The sequence below is a fragment of the Hemiscyllium ocellatum genome, chromosome 13, assembly GCF_020745735.1.
Source record: "Hemiscyllium ocellatum isolate sHemOce1 chromosome 13, sHemOce1.pat.X.cur, whole genome shotgun sequence".
Taxonomy (NCBI): domain Eukaryota; kingdom Metazoa; phylum Chordata; class Chondrichthyes; order Orectolobiformes; family Hemiscylliidae; genus Hemiscyllium; species Hemiscyllium ocellatum.
Window position 1 is genome coordinate 55717672 of NC_083413.1, and position 18359 is coordinate 55736030.

General features: G+C 40.5%; 1 protein-coding gene across 2 annotated transcripts in view; it reads left to right on the forward strand.

The window, feature by feature from the left end:
• Positions 1–3461, forward strand: part of LOC132821552 (ADP-ribosylation factor-like protein 14) — a 40169-nt gene extending 36708 nt beyond the window's left edge. For both annotated transcript variants that reach the window (XM_060834186.1, XM_060834185.1), the window contains exon 3: positions 2359–3461. In XM_060834186.1, coding sequence (XP_060690169.1) covers positions 2465–3055 — 591 coding nt within the window. In that variant the 5' untranslated portion in view covers positions 2359–2464 and the 3' untranslated portion in view covers positions 3056–3461. The remainder of the gene's footprint in view (positions 1–2358) is intronic.
• Positions 3462–18359: the final 14898 nt, after the last annotated feature.

The window sequence follows — 18359 nt, forward strand, 5'->3', positions numbered from 1 at the left end:
GTTTTAGGTGGCCAGCACGGTGACTCACTGGTCAGCACCAGAGATCCCTGAGGACCAGAGTCAGCATTCAGCAAGCAAACTTACAGCCTGAACCTCAACTTGAGATACAAATCTTCTCAAAAATCGCTCCTCCAATCCATTTGTGTCATCTCATTTTTCAACATATCTTTATTTTCTTTGTAATGCTGAAAAAGACACATTTTGTGAAAGCTTTACATTTTGCATTCATCAGAACAATTCATAACAAGTACCAGTATAAAGGAAAAACAAAATTTATACCGTATGAGAAAAATGTGCTGATTGTTTGACAGCTAGATTCTGATTGGGAGAAGCATAGCCATGGGAAATTAACTAGTTTGTTTATGAGTGACAATTAACTATCAAGTTTAAAGTTGTACAAACTTTAAACCAAACAGGTTGACTCTGACTGGTCAAGACATCCTGAAAAATGAACCAGAGAATAGCTTTCATCTGTTGAGTTGAAACAGATGCAAAGTCTATATATGATTTCAAGCTGCAAAGAAATCCCTTTATATTAATGCTGTTTCACATTGGTAATTTGTGTGGTGTTCACCAATAACAGGATACTGCATTCAAGCCATAAGATTGCTCTTGGCAGAACAATGTGTTTTCTGAATTTCAATGCCAGTGTGATGCTAGAAATGTAGGTTGCATATACCAAAGACTGGTGGATTGATCATAGAACATTTCCCTTTTAGTTGTTCACAACGGACAAGTATACTCATCATGTCTAACTAGTTTGTGTTTGCAAAACCCAAAACACAGTACCCAACATTACATTTGATTCTGAAATTGGAATACAATTGTTAAATGATCCTTAATGAACTAAAAATTGCAACAATGTAGGATTGCTTCTGGAAATTTGTGTTATTTAGATGTTCTTAGTGGAATTTTAAATAATTCATATCAAAGAACCATTTCATGGCCAGGTTCATTGCTTTCTTGAAGACATCTAGCTGTTCAGTGGAGCATTATCCATTTGCTTCATGATTTGTAATGCACATTGATTATTCCCTTTCTAACCTTGTTTGAAATATTGTCAAGGATTTTTTTCACTATTTCGTAAATTAACTTTTCATTATCAAGGAGCACATTAAACCTACGGCATTGAGAAAGGCTATTTAGCGTTTATGACCTTTTCATGCTGCACAAGGTCCTCCTCCCATTTTGACTCCATCTTCCGATTCTGCTCCTCGATCTCTCTCTTCCAGTCTCACTCTAACAGCACAGAGACAGATCCTTCGGTCCAACCCACTTGCGTAGACTGGACATCCCAATCTGACTTCGTCCCATTTCTGCTGACCTTCGTCCTACATGAGAGCAATGGAGCTTCCTTTTCAATTGCATCAATGTTTAAACCTTCCAGATGTTTTATTTTTCTTTGTGGCTTATCTGTTATTCTGGATTCGCCGAATCTAGCTGTCGTCTCTCTTTGAGGATTACAGTTACGTTCTCCTTCTCTGAAGATTGAATTTTCATTTATACCTAGATGGATTGTTCTTACGAATCGTACACGTGTGTTATTCGGTACATCCTGTATGATTTCATCACTTGACCTGGTGACGATGGTAAATTAATGCCAGGAAATCTTTGGTATTTTATGACTTCAAAACAAGATTGCACCGGTTTCAGTCTGAAAGGTGTATATGTACACCCTCAAAACAAATAAAGACTGATCTCAGTCTTCTTGCTGTGCGCAAACATGATTTAAAGCCTTGATTAGCAAAATCCGAATATGACTTTGTATTTTGAAAAAAAGTTATGTAAATATGTCAATGTAACATAATTCTCAACAATTGTAATTTATTTGGTAAAGTCTAACTGCAACTTTAAAAGAGGTAAGGCGTGAGGTCAATCATGGCTGGGTAATAAATGCTGGCCGAGCCACATCCCATAACTGAATTTTTAAAAGTCGCTAGGCTTTAAGCAGGAAGGATTTGAAAATAGAGAAAATTATTTGTTACAGGTATTTATGTGAGAACTCGTGAGTAGAGAAATGTATTTCCTACAATAGTTCAAAGTGGCTATGTAATATATATCTTAGAAATGAGCGTACAGATATCATATTTGTATTTCATACAAATTCATAATCAAATAAATAAAACAGATTGCTGCAACGAGCTGAACGATACCTTGATAGAGTGTATGCAAATGAGGCAACAATGTGAGGCTCACCTTGTGTTCACTCCCTACATGCAAGCACACACTTGTTACCCCAGCTCGCCCTCTGCTTAGGTGTATCAGTACCAACACCCATCCTCAGGTCTCACTGTATTTGATAAGAAGGCGCGGCATAAATTGCTGCAGGTGCTTACTTGGTATCAATATGCTTCACAGAACTGCAGCGGAGACACGGAAGTATTCAGCGAACACGCCCAATATCTGGTGCTAACTTGGCAGCTGGGTGAACAGTTACGTCGTAGAGGTACATTGCTGAGTCCAGATGGGTTTGTTGACCTCCAAAGAAGCTAAAAGGAAACATGCTCGTATTTTGATGTTGGGCCTGGACGCAGCGGGTAAATCCACTTTGTTGTACAGATTAAAATTCGGAGATACTGAATTTTTCACATCCACCACTATAGGCTTCAACGTGGAAATGCTGGAGCATAGTAAAAGCGTTACCCTTACACTTTGGGATATAGGAGGACAGCACAAGATGCGACAGTTTTGGCCGTATTATTTTCAAGACACCGATGGGCTTGTTTTTGTTGTGGACAGTGCAGATAAGGAGCGGATGGAAGATTCCAGGAGAGAATTTGAACGGATGCTAAAAAACGACTGGTTGAAAGGCATCCCCGTGGTGGTCATAGCAAACAAGCAAGACCTTGCCGATGCGCTGTCTACAGAGGAAATCACCAAACGTTTCCACATGAATAGATGGTGCTCAGATCGAGACTGGTATGTACAGCCATGCTGTGCCAAGACGGGGGAAGGGTTAACGGCAGCCACTAAGATGATAATCTCATACGTCAAAAAGAAAATGAACTCTAAAAGCGAAGAAACGGGCAGTGATATTCAAGAGGACAGGTTATAATTAATGTTCCAAACGTTGTAATATTGTGGTGATTCTTGAGAATCTTTTCGATGAAACTACAAACACGAACGGTTCACCTATTTTGTAGTAATAGTGATTAAACTGAACCTAAAATCCGACGATTAAGAATTCTAAGGCTGCCAAATTGGAACAGATAAGAAAGAATATGGAAAGAAATTGTCATCACATTGGTATTGCAGAAACTGTAGTTGCCATGCCTTCAGCTGCCTGTACCCGAAGCGGTTCATATCCATCTGTACACAGCTCCCACCCCCCTTTTTTTCCTTTCAAATCTCTCCTTAACACCTACATCCTTGATTGTTTCTGTCATTTGTACTAACATATTCTGATGTGGCAAGAACCTCGCATCAAGCCTCTTGGTATGTTTGCTTTAAAGTGTTATACAAATGCATGTTGATGTTGTGACAGGTATAATCTTTGTTACTTTAAAGGGGTCTGTGAGGTCAGTCTTTTAAATAAATTATTTTTAATTTCTGTCTCGAAATTTACAACTTAACGGCAACAGTTTACTCACTTATTCAAAAATCTTTATTGTCTCGTCAAAAAAATTAGGGCTTCAAAGAATTGAAAATATATGATAAAGATTTCCTTGTAATTTAAGTATTTTGATGAAACTGTAATGACCATTAACCCGTGTCGCAGCACGAAATTCTTTGAATATGATGGGCCAGTTCCCAATGAAAGGCATTATATATGTTATGCATTTTGGAACGCTGCATAAGTTTATCAAGTAAGAAAAGTGGGCCTAGCAAAGAGACGTGAATGCAAGTGACTCACTGTCATGCTTCACCAACAAATACTGACAATTTCTAATCGATGTTAACCTAAAACTGATCCACATCGATGCAAAAATGACAACGTAACACCTGAATTGCAATCGCAGAGAAGGGTATAATGCATTACAGTAATTTATTCTCACAGCTTCAATGCATAGCAAAGATACAACATATGGCCAGGAGTTTACAACCAACATTGATTTATAGTGTTTACCTTGTCGAAAGCTGCCCACAAAGATCTAGCATGGTGTGAACTTCCCTCTTCCCAATGGAATATATACGGTGCTTGATAAAGGGGATGTTTTGGTTGTGCATTTTTTTTTATCATTATGGAGAAATTTGACCCTGCAAAAACAGAAAGTTCCCTTCTCAGGGCCTGTGAGGCTGTTTTATACTAAGTAGGAAGTTAGTATATTCTCAATAAATAGTTCCATCTCATTCAACAAGTTGTAATTTTTTTTTCAAGGTTTATTTTTAATGAGACTGATAACATAAGAGAGGAAGTTCTATTCAGTTCATAGATTTCCCATTTAGTGCAATCTGACTATGTCATACCCTCTATGGTAACGTGGACTACAGACAGAAACATCTGGATATCCACGTTATTCTATACAAGTGCAGCATTCTGAAATTCATGTCAGTTTAAGTGAACTATTGAGACCAAACACTGAAAGTTGCAGAGTCATTACAAGTGCAAAAGCCAGACCTGCAAGCTTTATTACGATGAAATAATTTATTGCAGAAAAGACTTTGTCTCCTTACCATATGTCACTTATTGAAGAAAACAATAACATGAAATCTAAAACTTGTCTATTGTAACCAGGATGCAAATTTGTGATAGGCAAGATATACAACCAGTAGAATCTTATGAATTAGTGGAGTGTTTTATTCGATAAGGACTACTTCAAACATGCTAGTTTCAAATGTACACACACAAAAAAATTCCACTTTGTTATAAACTCTGCTGTCACAGGCAACGGGATCATGAAAGCACCAAAGACTCACATGAACTGTTACATGCTTTTGCCAATTTTAGCAATTCTCCTTACAAAAGCTATTAGCAAAAATCATGTCAGCTTTTTTGTAACTGACACAAAATTGGAAAATGTTTGTATACAAAGTAATCTTAATTATTTTTGCCAATGATTTCTATTACTTTTTTTTAGAAACTGAAGTAAATAGTCAATTTCATTATATCATACAGAATAAAATTGTGCTTCACCAATGCAATTTCCCATTGAGTACAAATCTGAAAACTATTATTCCAATAACAGTATATTCTAGTCCATATCTGAATATCTCTTCTCTAAGGTCATAGGAGCAAGAATTGCAATAGGCTACAATGATCCTTGGGCATGCTCTACCATTCAATAAGATCACAACTAACCAACTACCTAAATTTCACTCTGCTGCCCTATCTCCACATCTCAATTCTTTTGGCATCTAAAGATCTATTTCAGTCTTGAATGTGTTTAACAACTGGGCATTCACAGCACTCAGCAATTCCAATAATTGAAAATTGAATGAAGGAATTTTTCATCTCAGTCCGAAATAGTTGATGTCTAATCCTGTGACATTGTCCCTAGTTCCTATTCTCCAAAGAGAACACACTCTCATAGCTACCATGTAAAGCATGTAATAATCTTATATCTTTCAATAACATTCCTTCTTAATCTTTTAAACAAAATATATCCATATCCTACTCAATCTCTCTTCAGAGGACAACCCTCTCATACAGGAATCAATCTTATGAACCTTTGTTGGATTCCCTAACAGGCAAGTATATAAGTAGATCAAAATTGTACAAAGCACTCAAGTGTAGGCTCACTGAGGACCTGTATAACTGATTTGAGATTCTTCCACTGCAAATCCCATTGAATATAGGTATCCAAACCATTTCCCTTCTGCATTGATTGTTGTTTCTGCAACTTAACTTTATAAATTATTTACAAAAAAAAAGTTCCCTCTCAACCGTGCATCTACGCAAAATTTCCAATGCAGGTCACACACACTCCTTTAAGTTACCATTATCAGCTGAGCAAAATAATTTGTATGACTTGTTTACTGACAAACATTTTTTTTAAAATAATGAAGTTTGGAACAGACTTAGATTGAAAAAAGTGGCTTACAATTTTTCCAAAAATCATGTTAAGCTTGAGGGTCAATGGGCAGGAGAAGGAGGCATTGAGTACACCGTGGCCGGCACGGTGGCACAGTGGTTAGCACTGCTGCCTCACAGCGCCAGAGACCCGGGTTCAATTCCTGACTCAGACGACTGACTGTGTGGAGTTTGCATATTCTCCCCGTGTCTGCGTGGGTTTCCTCCAGGTGCTCTGGTTTCCTCCCATAGTCCAAAGATGTGCAGGTCAGGTGAATTGGCCATACAAAATTGCCTGTAATGTGGGGGTATGGGTGGGTTGCGCTTCGGCGGGTCAGTATGGACGTGTTGGGCCGAAGGGCCTGTTTCCACACTGTAAGTAGTCTATCTAATCTAAAAAGCTTACCAAGAAATGTAGCAGTAAATAAAGATATAGACAAGACTTTTTAATTTGTCTGCTAATATCATGATTACCATCAACCTATTCTCAAATTTTGCCTATCTTTTCTAAAGAGCATGCGTCCTGGAATATTTCTTTCTCAATCTTGTTCACCCTGCAATTAAATCTCAATAATGGCCACTAGATCAAACCCATCCAACCTCTATCTGTAGAATCATTTGTTTCTCATTAAAAATGTTTTATGCATTCAGATAAAGTGCCATTTTAAACATAGCATTTTCTGATTCTTTCTTCTATGTGATAATAAAGCTCCAAGGTAATGCTCCAAGTCTATGCAAGACAAGGCAAGTGACAAATAACAACGGCTTTTCACAAAAAAAGCTTTTAAAAATACCTAAAACAGGTAATTTCTTACATTTTTTCTTGTGTGTATAGCTTTTGAATTCTTTTATTATGCCTGCTGGCAATGGCTCACCTACCATTCTTTGGAAAAGAGATTATTTAACTTTAATAAAACTCATATCCACATAAGTGAACATTCCACATTAAATGGGGATTTCAAGATGTAAAATATTTTCCCGTTAATCACACGTGGATTTTCATGTTCATTTGTATTTACCCACCAGTCATGACAAATAATTGATTTACCTTCATGAAGCTTTTTGATTGATTAAGAGCAGATCGAACTCAACTAGGCATCCAACAGATGCTTTGGGCCAACTGCAGTAGGAGAATTAACTTCAATCACAACCTTTAAACCTGTTGGACCAACTTCATTTTCATAGAGTCTTAGAGATGTACAGCATGGAAAAAGATCCTTTGGTCCAACCCGTTCATGCCAACCAGATATCCAACCCAATCTAGTCCCACCTGCCAGGACCCAGTCCCTATCCCTCCAAACCCTTCCTATTCATATCCCATCCAAATGCTTCTTAAATGTTGCAATTGTACTAGCCTCCACCATTTCCTCTGGCAGCTCATTCCATACACGTACCACCCTCTGTGTGAAAACATTGCCCCACAGGTCTCTTTTATATCTTTCCCCTCTCACCCTAAACCTATGCCCTCCAGTTATGGACTCCCCAACCCCAGGGAAAAGACTTTGCCTATTTACCCTATCCATGTTCCCTCATAATTTTGTAAACCTCTATAAGGTTACTCCTCAGCCTCCGATGCTCCAGGGAAAACAGCCCTAGCCTGTTCAGCCTCTCCCTATAGCTCAAATCCTCCAACCCTGGCCACATCCTTCTAAATCTTTTCTGGACCCTTTCAAGTTTGACAACATCTTCCCAATAGGAAGGAGACCAGAATTGCACGCAATATTCCAACAGTGGCCTAACCAATGTCCTGTACAGCCACAATATGACCTCCCAACTCCTGTCCTCAATACTCTGACCAATAAAAGAAAGCATACCAAATGCTTTCTTCACTATCCTATCTACCTACGATTCTACTTTCAAGGAGCTATGAACCTCCACTCCAAGGTCTCTTTGTTCAGCAACACTCCCTAGGATCTTTCTATTAAATGTATAAGTCCTGCTAAGATTTGCTTCGCAAAATGCAGCACCTTGCATTTATTTGAATTAAACTCTACCTGCCACTTCTCAGCCCATTGGCCCAGATCCTGTTGTAATCTGAGGTAACCCTCTTCGCTGTCCATTACACCTCCAACTTTGATGTCATCTGCAAACTTACTAACTGTACCTCTTATGCTCGCATCCAAGTCATTTATGTAAATGACAAAAAGTAGAAGACCCAGCGCCGATCCTTGTAGGCAATCCACTGGTCACAGGCCTCCAGTCTGAAAAGCAATCCTCCACCACCACCCTCTGTCTTCTTTGAGTAAGTTCTGTATCCAAATGGCTAGTTCTCCCTGTATTCCATGAGATCTAACCTTGCTAATCAGTCTCCCATGGGGAACCTTGTCGAACGCCTTACTTAAGTCCATAAAGATCACATTACTGCTCTGCCCTCATCAATCCTCTTTGTTACTTCTTCAAAAAACTCAATCAAGTTTGTGAGATATGATTTCCCACGCACAAAGCCATGTTGACTATCCCTAATCAGTCTTTGCCTTTCCAAATACTTGTACATCCAATCCCTCAGGATTCCTCCAAGAACCTGCTCACTACCGGCATCAGGCTCACTGGTCATAGTTCTCTGGCTTGTCCTCACCACCCTTCTGAAACAGCGACACTACGTTTGCCAACCTCCAGTCTTCCAGCACCCCAGCTGTGGCTATCGGTGATACAAATATCTCAGTAAGAGGCCTAGCAATCACATCTCTATCTCCCCACAGAGTTCTCACGTACACCCGATCAGGTCCTGGGGAGTTATCCACGTTTACCTGTTTCAAGACATCCAGCACTTCCTCCTCTGTAATCTGGACATTTTGCAAGATGTCACTATCTATTTCCCTACAGTCTATATCTTCCATATCCTTTTCCACAGTAAACATTGATGCAAAATATTCATTTAGTGTATCCCCCATTTTCTGCTGCTCCACACAAAGGCTGCCTTGCTGATCTTTGAGGGGCCCTATTCTCTCCCTAGTTACCCTTTTGTCCTTTATGTATTTGTAATCATTGACACAGATGATCACTCTGGTTCAGTATTGTTTGAAGTAGATATATGTTCTTGAAGTTTCAATCTTATACACCTCAGGACAAATGGAAGAATGCCAAATTTCAAAGGAGTCAATAATTCACATTACACTTTAAAAATTGGTTCACAAGATGTATTTATTATCCATTCCTTTATTGTCCTTGAGAAGGTGATGATGTGCTGCCTTCTTGATCTGCTGCAGTTCATGATGGATAGGTGCAACAATAATACTTTTAAGAAGAGAGTTCCAGGATTTTGACCCACAATGAAGAAACAATGATATAGTTCCAAGTCAGAATGGTGAGAGTCTTGAAGAGGAACTAGCAGATGCTGTGAGACTTATTTATCTATTGCCATGGTCCTATTAAGTGGTAAATGTTCCAGGTTTGGAAGCTGTTGAAGTTTTTTCTGAGTTAGTGCAGTGCACCTTGTAGATGGTACACAACACTGCCACTGTGTGTCATTGTTGATGGAATTCCAATCAAGTCAACTGCTTTTTTCTTGACAGCATTCAGCACCTTGAGTCTTGCTGGAACTGCACTCATCTCGTCAAGTGGAGAGTACTCCATCACATCTGTGATCTGTGTCTGAGATGGTGAACAGATTTTAAGCAGTCTGGAAGTGACTTCAGTCTCTTAGCTGCTCTAATAGCCATCGTATTTTTTGTGATTTGTCCAGTTTAGATTAGATTAGATTAGATTACTTACAGTGTGGAAACAGGCCCTTCGGCCCAACAAGTCCACACCGACCCGCCGAAGCACAACCCACCCATATCCCTACATTTACCCCTTACCTAACACTACGGGAAATTTAGCATTGCCAATTCACCTGGCCCGCACATCTTTGGATTGTGGGAGGAAACCGGAGCACCCGGAGGAAACCCACGCAGACACGGGGAGAATGTGCAAACTCCACACAGTCAGTTGCCTGAGTCGGGAATAGAACCCGGGTCTCAGGCGCTGTGAGGCAGCAGTGCTAACCACTGTGCCACCGTGCCGCCCAATGTTGGTCTGGTCAATGTTGATAATGGGGGATTCATTATTGGTAACATTATTATAGAGTCATCGAGATGGATAGCACGGAAACAGACCCTTCAGTCCGACTCATCCATGCCGACGAGATATCCTAAACTAATCTAGTCCCATTTGCCAACACTTGGTCCATATCCCTCTAAACCCTTCCCACTTATACACCTATCCTGATGCCTTTTAAATGCTGTAATTGTATCAGCCTCCACCACTCTCTCTAGCAGCTAATTCCATACACACACCACTCTCTGCATGAAAAAGTTAACCTTTAGGTGCCTTTTAAACTTTTCCCCTCTCACCCGAAACCTATGCCGTCCAGTTCTGGACTCCCCCACCCTGGGGAAAAGACCTTGTCTATCTACCCTATCCATGCCCCTCACGATTTTATGAACCTCTATAAGGTCACCCCTTAGCCTCTGATATTCCAGGGAAAACAGCCCCAGCCTATTCAGTCTCTCCCTATAGCTCAAACTCTCCAACCATGGCAACATCCTTATAAATCTTTTCAGAATCCTTTCAAGTTTCATAACATCCTTCCAATAGGAGGGAGACCAGAATTGCACACACTGTTCCAAAAGTGGCCTAACCACTGTCCTGCAACATGACCTCCCATACTTGATGCTCTGGCCAATAAAGCATACCAAATGCCTTCTTCACTATCCTATCTATCTGTGAGTCAACTTTCAGAGAATTATGAACCTGCACTCCAAGGTCTCTTTGTTCAGCAACACTCCACAGAACCTTACCATTAAATGTATAAGTCCTGCCCTGATTTGCTTTTCCAGAACGCAGCACCTTGAATGTCGAGAAATGATTGTTACATATTCTCTTGTGGGAGATGGTTTTTGTCTGAGCGATATAATGGGAATAGAATGATGATTAAGAATTACACTAACAACTAATTTAAACTAATTAGCCAGTCCTGAAATGTGGCTTGCTTACACTTACTAAGAGCAATATACAGGATTGATCCTCTTCAGGAAAAAAGAAACACATCCAGACATTGCATTGTTTGAAATAAACAAAACCATGAAAGACAACTGTTCTCTTCTGCATTTGCAATGAAATTTCTCAAGTAATCAAGAGACAACTTGCCAACCAATCAGCACGTTTCTCATGGAGTATAAACTATTGGCGTGCTTGTATCTCTCCTAATGAGCAAAATATTAAAAGCTTTGATAGCAAGACGTTTTCTCAGCCATATTCAAATCTTGTTTTACCAATGAACTTCTTTGAGAAGGAGACCAAACAGGTGAATGAGGGTAAAGCAGTTGATGTGATGTATATAGATTTCAGTAAGGCAATTGATAAGGTTCCCCACAGTAGGTTATTGTACAAAATACAGAGGCATGGGATTGAGGGTGATTTAGTGGTTTGGATCAGAAATTGGCTAGCTGGAAGATGACAGAGGGTGGTGGTTGATGGGTAATATTCATTGTGGAGTTCAGTTATCAGTGGGGTACTGCAAGGATCTGCTTTGGGTGCACTGCTTGTCAATTTTATAAATGTCTTGGATGAGGGCATAGAAGGATGGGTTAATAAATTTGCGGATGACACTAACGTCGGTAGAGTTGTGGATAGTGACAAAGGAGGTTGTAGGTTACAGAGAGACATAGATAAGCTGCAGAGCTGGGCTGAGACGTGGTAAATGGAGTTTAATGTGGAAAAGTGTGAGGTGATTCACTTTGGAAGGAGTAACAGGAATGCAGAGTACTGGATTAATGGTAAGATTCTTGGTAGTATAGATGAACAGAGAGATCTCGGTGTCCAGGCACATAGATCCTTGAAAGTTGTCATCTAGGTTGACAGGGTTGTTAAGAAGGCATATGGTGTGTTAGCTATTATTGGTAGAGGGATTGAGTTTCGGAACCATGAGATCATACTGCAGCAGTACAAAACTCTGGTGTGGCCACATTTGGAGTATTGCACACAGTTCTGGTCACCACTTTACAGGAAGGCTGTGGAAGCTTTGGAAAGGGATTACAGGAGATTTACTAGGATGATGTCTGGTATGGAGGGAATTGCCCTCAGATGGCAATGGCTAGCACAAGGGGACATAGCTTTAAATTGAGGGGTGATAGATACCGATTTCAGAGGTAGTTTCTTTATTTAGACAGTAGTAGGGATGTGGAATGCACGCCTGCAACAGTAGTGGACTCGCCAACTTTAAGGGCATTTAAATACGCAGATGGACGAGAATGGAATAGTGTGGGTTAGACAGGCTTCAGATTGGTTTCACAAGTCAGCGCAACATTGAGGGCCAAAATTCCAGTTCAACTCCAGTTGAATAGGATGCAAAAAGTAGCAATGAAAATGCACACCTGAAAATAAGGTTCCAACTCAGTGAAAATGAAACTGAAAATAATTGTTGCATTGTGAAAAAGGTAAGTATATGATAGACAGAGCTAAGCAACACCACAATCAACTGATCAGACCTGTAATCCTTACACATTCAATGAAGAATAGTGGAGGTCAAATAAACAATTAATGGGAGGAACCTCCAAGAACATCCCACTCTTCAAAGATACTGGAGCTCAATTTTTAAGTCTGAAGCATTTCCGTAATTGTCTTTATCCAAAGGTGAAATCCAGGTGATAGTTCTGTCACTGCTGAAAATGCGTTGCTGGAAAAGTGCAGCAGGTCAGGCAGCATCCAAAGAACAGGAGAATCGATGTTTCAGGCATGAGCCCTTCTTCAGGAATGAGGAAAGTGTATCCAACAGGCTAAGATAAAAGGTAGGGAGGAGGACTTGGGGGAGGGGCGTTGGAAATGCGATAGGTGGAAGGAGGTTAAGGTGAGGGTGATAGGCCAGAGTGGGGGTGGGCCACTCCGGCCTATCACCCTCACCTTGATCTCTTCCACCTATTGCAATACCAACGCCCCTCCCCCAAGTCCTCCTCCCTACCTTTTATCTTAACCTGTTGGACACACTTTCTTCATTCCTGAAGAAGGGCTCATGCCCGAAATGTCAATTCTCCTGTTCTTTGGATGCTGCCTGACCTGCTGCACTTTTCCAGCAACACATTTTCAGCTCTGATCTCCAGCATCTGCAGTCCTCACTTTCTCCTCGATAGTTCTGTCACTGTCAATTATAATTGTAATATTGGAATTTACTCTGCAAAATTACCCAGATGTGTTCAGCTCAAATTGTGCCAATTGCTGTCCACTTACCCAATTCCAATCATCTGCAGTATCATGGAAGAAGTTAACAACACTCCCACCTAGCCCCACATACTATGAATAACCTGCTCACTGGTACTCAGTTTAGAATCCGCTGGAATTATTCAGCTCTAGTCCAGAGATGTGACGAGAATAACTACACCTAACATAAAGGTAACATTTGACCAAGTGCAGTACTGCAGACTTTGTTAAAATGAAGACAATGACATTTGGGGAGGAAATTCTCCAATGGCTGGTGTAAACCTGACATAGAGATATGTTTATGATCACTGGATGGGATCATCCCAGTCTTAGGGAATTGCTGGAGAACGTTTGGAGTGCATCAGGGCAATGTCTTAGATCTAATTGTAGAACTGTTGCTTGCACTAACATTGATTGGCTCCAAATCTGGACTGTTAACTCCACATATTCAGGGGCAACTGGGATGGTCAACAAATCCAGGCTTTTTTTAGGGATATCTATGTTTCGGATTGAATAAAAAGAGAGGAGGTAATAATCACAGAACACAAATGTCAGGCCTGTTGAAAGGCATGATCAGCTTCCTTCATTTTTCAAAGGCTGCATCATTATTACGTCCCTTACATTAGTTCCCTGGGGTCATCACTGATTAGAAATTAAATGTGACCTGTCATGTAAATGATGTTGCTACTCTAGCAAGTCTGAGGCTGAATATTCTGCTGCAACTAACTTACCTCCTAACTCCTAAAAGCCTGGGGAGTTTACAAACACCAAGATAAATTTCCCTGGATAGGTGTTGCATTACACTACCGTGAACAATGTAGTCCACTTGATCTTCATCCATCTAATGTCATAAACATCCAATCTTTTGGATAGAGCATTGTGATGTGTACTATTTACTGGTCTACAAATCATGACAGACTGGACATACAACTGATGGCATATATCAGGATCCTAGAGAAGTTCATATAGGCAAACCTATGGGAGGACTACCCAAGATAGAGTAATTGAGATGTACTGCATAGCAACTGACCCTTTGGTTCAACTCGTTCATGCCACCTAGATATCCTAGATAAACCTAATCCTATTTGCTAGCATTTGGCCTATATCCGTCTACACCCTACCTATTCATATACCCATCCAGATGCCTTTTAAATGTTTAATTGTAGCAGCCTCTACCACTTCCTCTGGCAGTTCATTCTATACATTAACTACCCTTTGCACGAAAACGTTGCCACTTAGATCCCTTTTAGATCTTTCCCCTCTCACCCTAAACCTATGCCCTCCAGTTTTTGACACCCCAACCCGGGGAAAAGACCTTCTCTTTTTACCCTATTCGTTCCCCTCATGATTTTCTAAACCTCTATAAGGTCACTCAACAGCATCCGATGCTCCAAAGAAAATAGCCCCAGCCTCTCCTTATAGCGCAAACCCTGCAGTCCTGGCAACATCCTTGTAAGTCTTCTCTGAACCCTTTCAAATATTCACAACACCCTTCCGATATCAGGGAGATCAGAATTGCACACTGTATTTCAAAAATGGCCCAGCCAATGTCCTGTACAGCCGTAACATGACCTTCAAACTGCTATATTCAATGCACTGACCAATAAAGACAAGCATACCAAATGCCTTCTTCACTATCCTATCTACCTGTGACTCCATTTTTAAGAGACTATGAACCCTCACTCCAAGGTCTCTGTGCTCAGAAATACTCCCCAGGACCTTACTATTAAGTGTACAAGTCCTGCCCTGATTTGCCTTTCCAAAATGCAACACCTCACACCTAAATTAAACTGCATCGGCCACTCCTCGGCCAAATGGCCCATCTGATTACGATCCCCTTGAACTCTGAGGTAACCTTCTTCACTGTCCACTATACCTTCAATTTTGGTGTCAGCTGCAAACTTACTAACCATACCCCGCAAGGTTTGTAAAGGTTTGTAGCTCAGGTTGAGGTTTAGGGTGTAGGTTTGCTCACTGAGCTGTAGGTTTGATATCCAGACTTTTCATTACCTGGCTAGGTAACATCATCAGTGGCGACCTCCAAGTGAAGCGAAGCTGTTGTCTCCTGCTTTCTATTTATATCTTTCTCCTGGATGAGGTTCCTAGGGTTTGTGCTGATGTCATTTCATGTTCGTTTTCTGAGGGGTTGATAGATGGCATCTAGATCTATGTGCTTGTTTATGGCGTTGTGGTTGGATATACATAGAAAGATATAAATAGAAAGCAGGAGACAATAGCTTTGCTTCACTTGGAGGTCGCCACTGATGATGTTACCTAGCCAGGTAATGAAACGTCTGGATATCAAACCTACAGCTCAGCGAGCAAACTTACTAACCATACCTCCTATGTTCATATCCAAATCATTTATATAAATGATGAAAAACAGTGAACCCAGCAGGATGTTTAAACTTTTCTTTTCACTCAATGATCTTTGGACAATGGACAATAAGATATCAGCCATGCCAGCTGTGTCCATGTCCTGAGAATGAAATTAATAAAGAATTATTTTTCATTTAGGATACAAGATTTAAATGGGGTATTCCTCTTTTTCACAAATGCTGAAAAGCAACACTCTTGTTGGGCTGCCCTCTGTGGAATGTGAAATTGTTTAATTTTGTTTTTCTCTAAACCTTTGGGTTAACAAATCAAGGTATTATTCAGTAATTGAAGATAGAACAATTCAAAATCATACTGTCATGTCGCCATTGGTTAGATGTTCTATTTTTTTCTTCAGAATAAATAAGGTTCCTGAAATGTAAAGTTCAAATTTAAAAAACTTATCTCACTTAAAATATTACCCTGAATGACTCTGAGTAGTGGTGATTAAGGAAATCAATACATTATATTGAACACACTGCATCAAAAATCTTTCCCATTACAAAAGCTGTTACAGTTGCTGTTACCTGCACAGCAAGTACAACCTTATAACAAGTGGAAAACTTTTCAATTTTTCGAGTAACTGCTGGCATGTCACATGGCAGCCATTTTGTTTCACAGGACCATCAAAACACAGAATACTGATTCCAGCTTTCTAATGAAATGATTATACATAATACAATATGGGCACTGTACATGTCACAGATGCACCAGTGATGTCACCTATCTGTAAAAGGCCAATCCGAAGGAAGAATATATGCATACATGGTGATGTCATAATCAGCGCATGCACCACAAATGAGTAGGGGAGGTGAGGCAGAGGGTTAAACCCCAGTTGGAAAGGAAAAACAATTGGATGGAGAGGATGGGAGGAAGCAATGAGCATCTGCCCTCTCCCAGCCCATGCCACCATCTCTATGGCCAGTTGGCAACAGAAGTCCTTATCTCGAGTCAGAAGTTGTATCAGGGAGCAGGGCAACTGCTGCACCTGCTCACCATCACACATCTCTGACCTCCCTCTGAACCCTTTATTTCACATTAGACACTTCTGCAGTACTACTTCCTTCTGTCACTCCATGATGTCAGCTCATAACAAAGTACATGGCACTCTGCGTCAGTCGGCAGTGGTATTTGCAATAAATGTGGCCACCATTCAAATGTGAATAAAAATCGCAATGCTCTGTTGAATTACCATTTTAGAGCGGTATATTTCAGCTACATTCTCTGGATTTTAAAAATTATCATATATCAGACTGACTAATATCAAAGAGGGCACCTATTCAGATCTTAGGATGTCTCAAAATGATTTATAGTCGCTGAATTATTGTCAACCGGGATAATGCAGAAAATGAAGCAAACAATTTGCACACATCAATCAGATAAACATTGGACAATCCAACAGGCAGAACACCATAGTCTGCCTTTGAACTAGGGCGGTGGAATCCTTTAATGCAACTGAGGAGTCAACAGGCCTCAGTTTAATAATGCACATGAAACTTAATTAATGAGGAATCTGGAAATCTATTGAAAAGGAAAATAAGAGGCCTTTGTTGGTACTGATTTAAAGGACAGCAGATAACAGGGTTATTTCTGAGTCAGATTCACCCATATCTTAGGATCATTGTGTCATATAGATTATCGTTCAGAAATGTAAACTAGTCATGATGAAATCATGCTGCCAGAGTGGATCTTTGTGATAAAAGCGCTGTATTAACAAAAAGATTTGTAAGAAACTGGTGTTTTTAAAGGAACAGGTACTGTTTCAGATTTGGAATTAACCGAGGAAGACTGAGCTCAAAGACTGTTGTTTGAAAGATATAGGATTTTGCAGTCAATGGCAAGAAAGCAATGCTCACTTGCCCACAGTTTTTGAGGATTTCTCAGAAGAGATTCCTTTTGATCTAGCTTCTTTTTCCAGCACGTTCACACTACGGCGACGTGTCCTCTGTCAACAGGACAAAAAAACAGTGAGGTTCTTCTACCAATCTGATTGAAGAATCTTTACTGAGAAATTGAACGCAAACCAAGAATTATAAAGTGGGAATCGATTTCAATGATATAAAACAGCAAAAGCGTGGGGAATGTGGGTGATATTAGGGAAGAAAAATCTCCAGTATGAAGTTTTGTCAGTTACAGGTCTTCCAAACTTGGAACAGTGTTTTCAAGGCTATGAAGTTTATTGATCGGTAATTATTACCTTCAACTTTTCATTTTCCCCATGTGTGTATACATATCCGAGTGAATTGACACACCCCTCTCGTGAGTTAATGTCTTTTCCCATGGAGCAAGCCCAGGACGGTACACTTACTCCAGTCTTACATGGGCTCACTGTTAAATTTCCATTTTACATTGAATATCTCATTATCATGGCACTTTAGAGTTAAAATTATTTCCTAAAGAAATTGTATATTATATATAAAAATCCTGACCACATAACTGCCAACTATCTGGCAATGTTTAAATTCCTTTTTTAAAAAAATTAGGGAAGGACCTTATTCAGATTAACACATAGCCAGAGGTCGCCGGAAGCTCACAGAAACATGGCGCTCTCAAACCTAGGTCCGGCTACGACTGCAAAATTGTCTCCCTTACCCCGGGCCCTAAGTGCGCAGCGAGAAACTCGCATTCGCTCCAACATGGCAGCGGCAGTCGCGGTTGCTAGGGGCCGGGCCGGAACTGAATCGAGACGGCATGCGGGCTTTTGGGAGAGGCCGCGACGCTCTACTGCTGGCGCGGGGAGGAGGGCAAGAGTAGGGGGTGTGCAGCGCCCCCCCCAGGGTCGGGAGGACCGACTGGCGCCGCGATTGTCCGCTCCGCATCACCGGCAGGGGCGAGCCAATCAGCGCCGCCCTTACTGCGA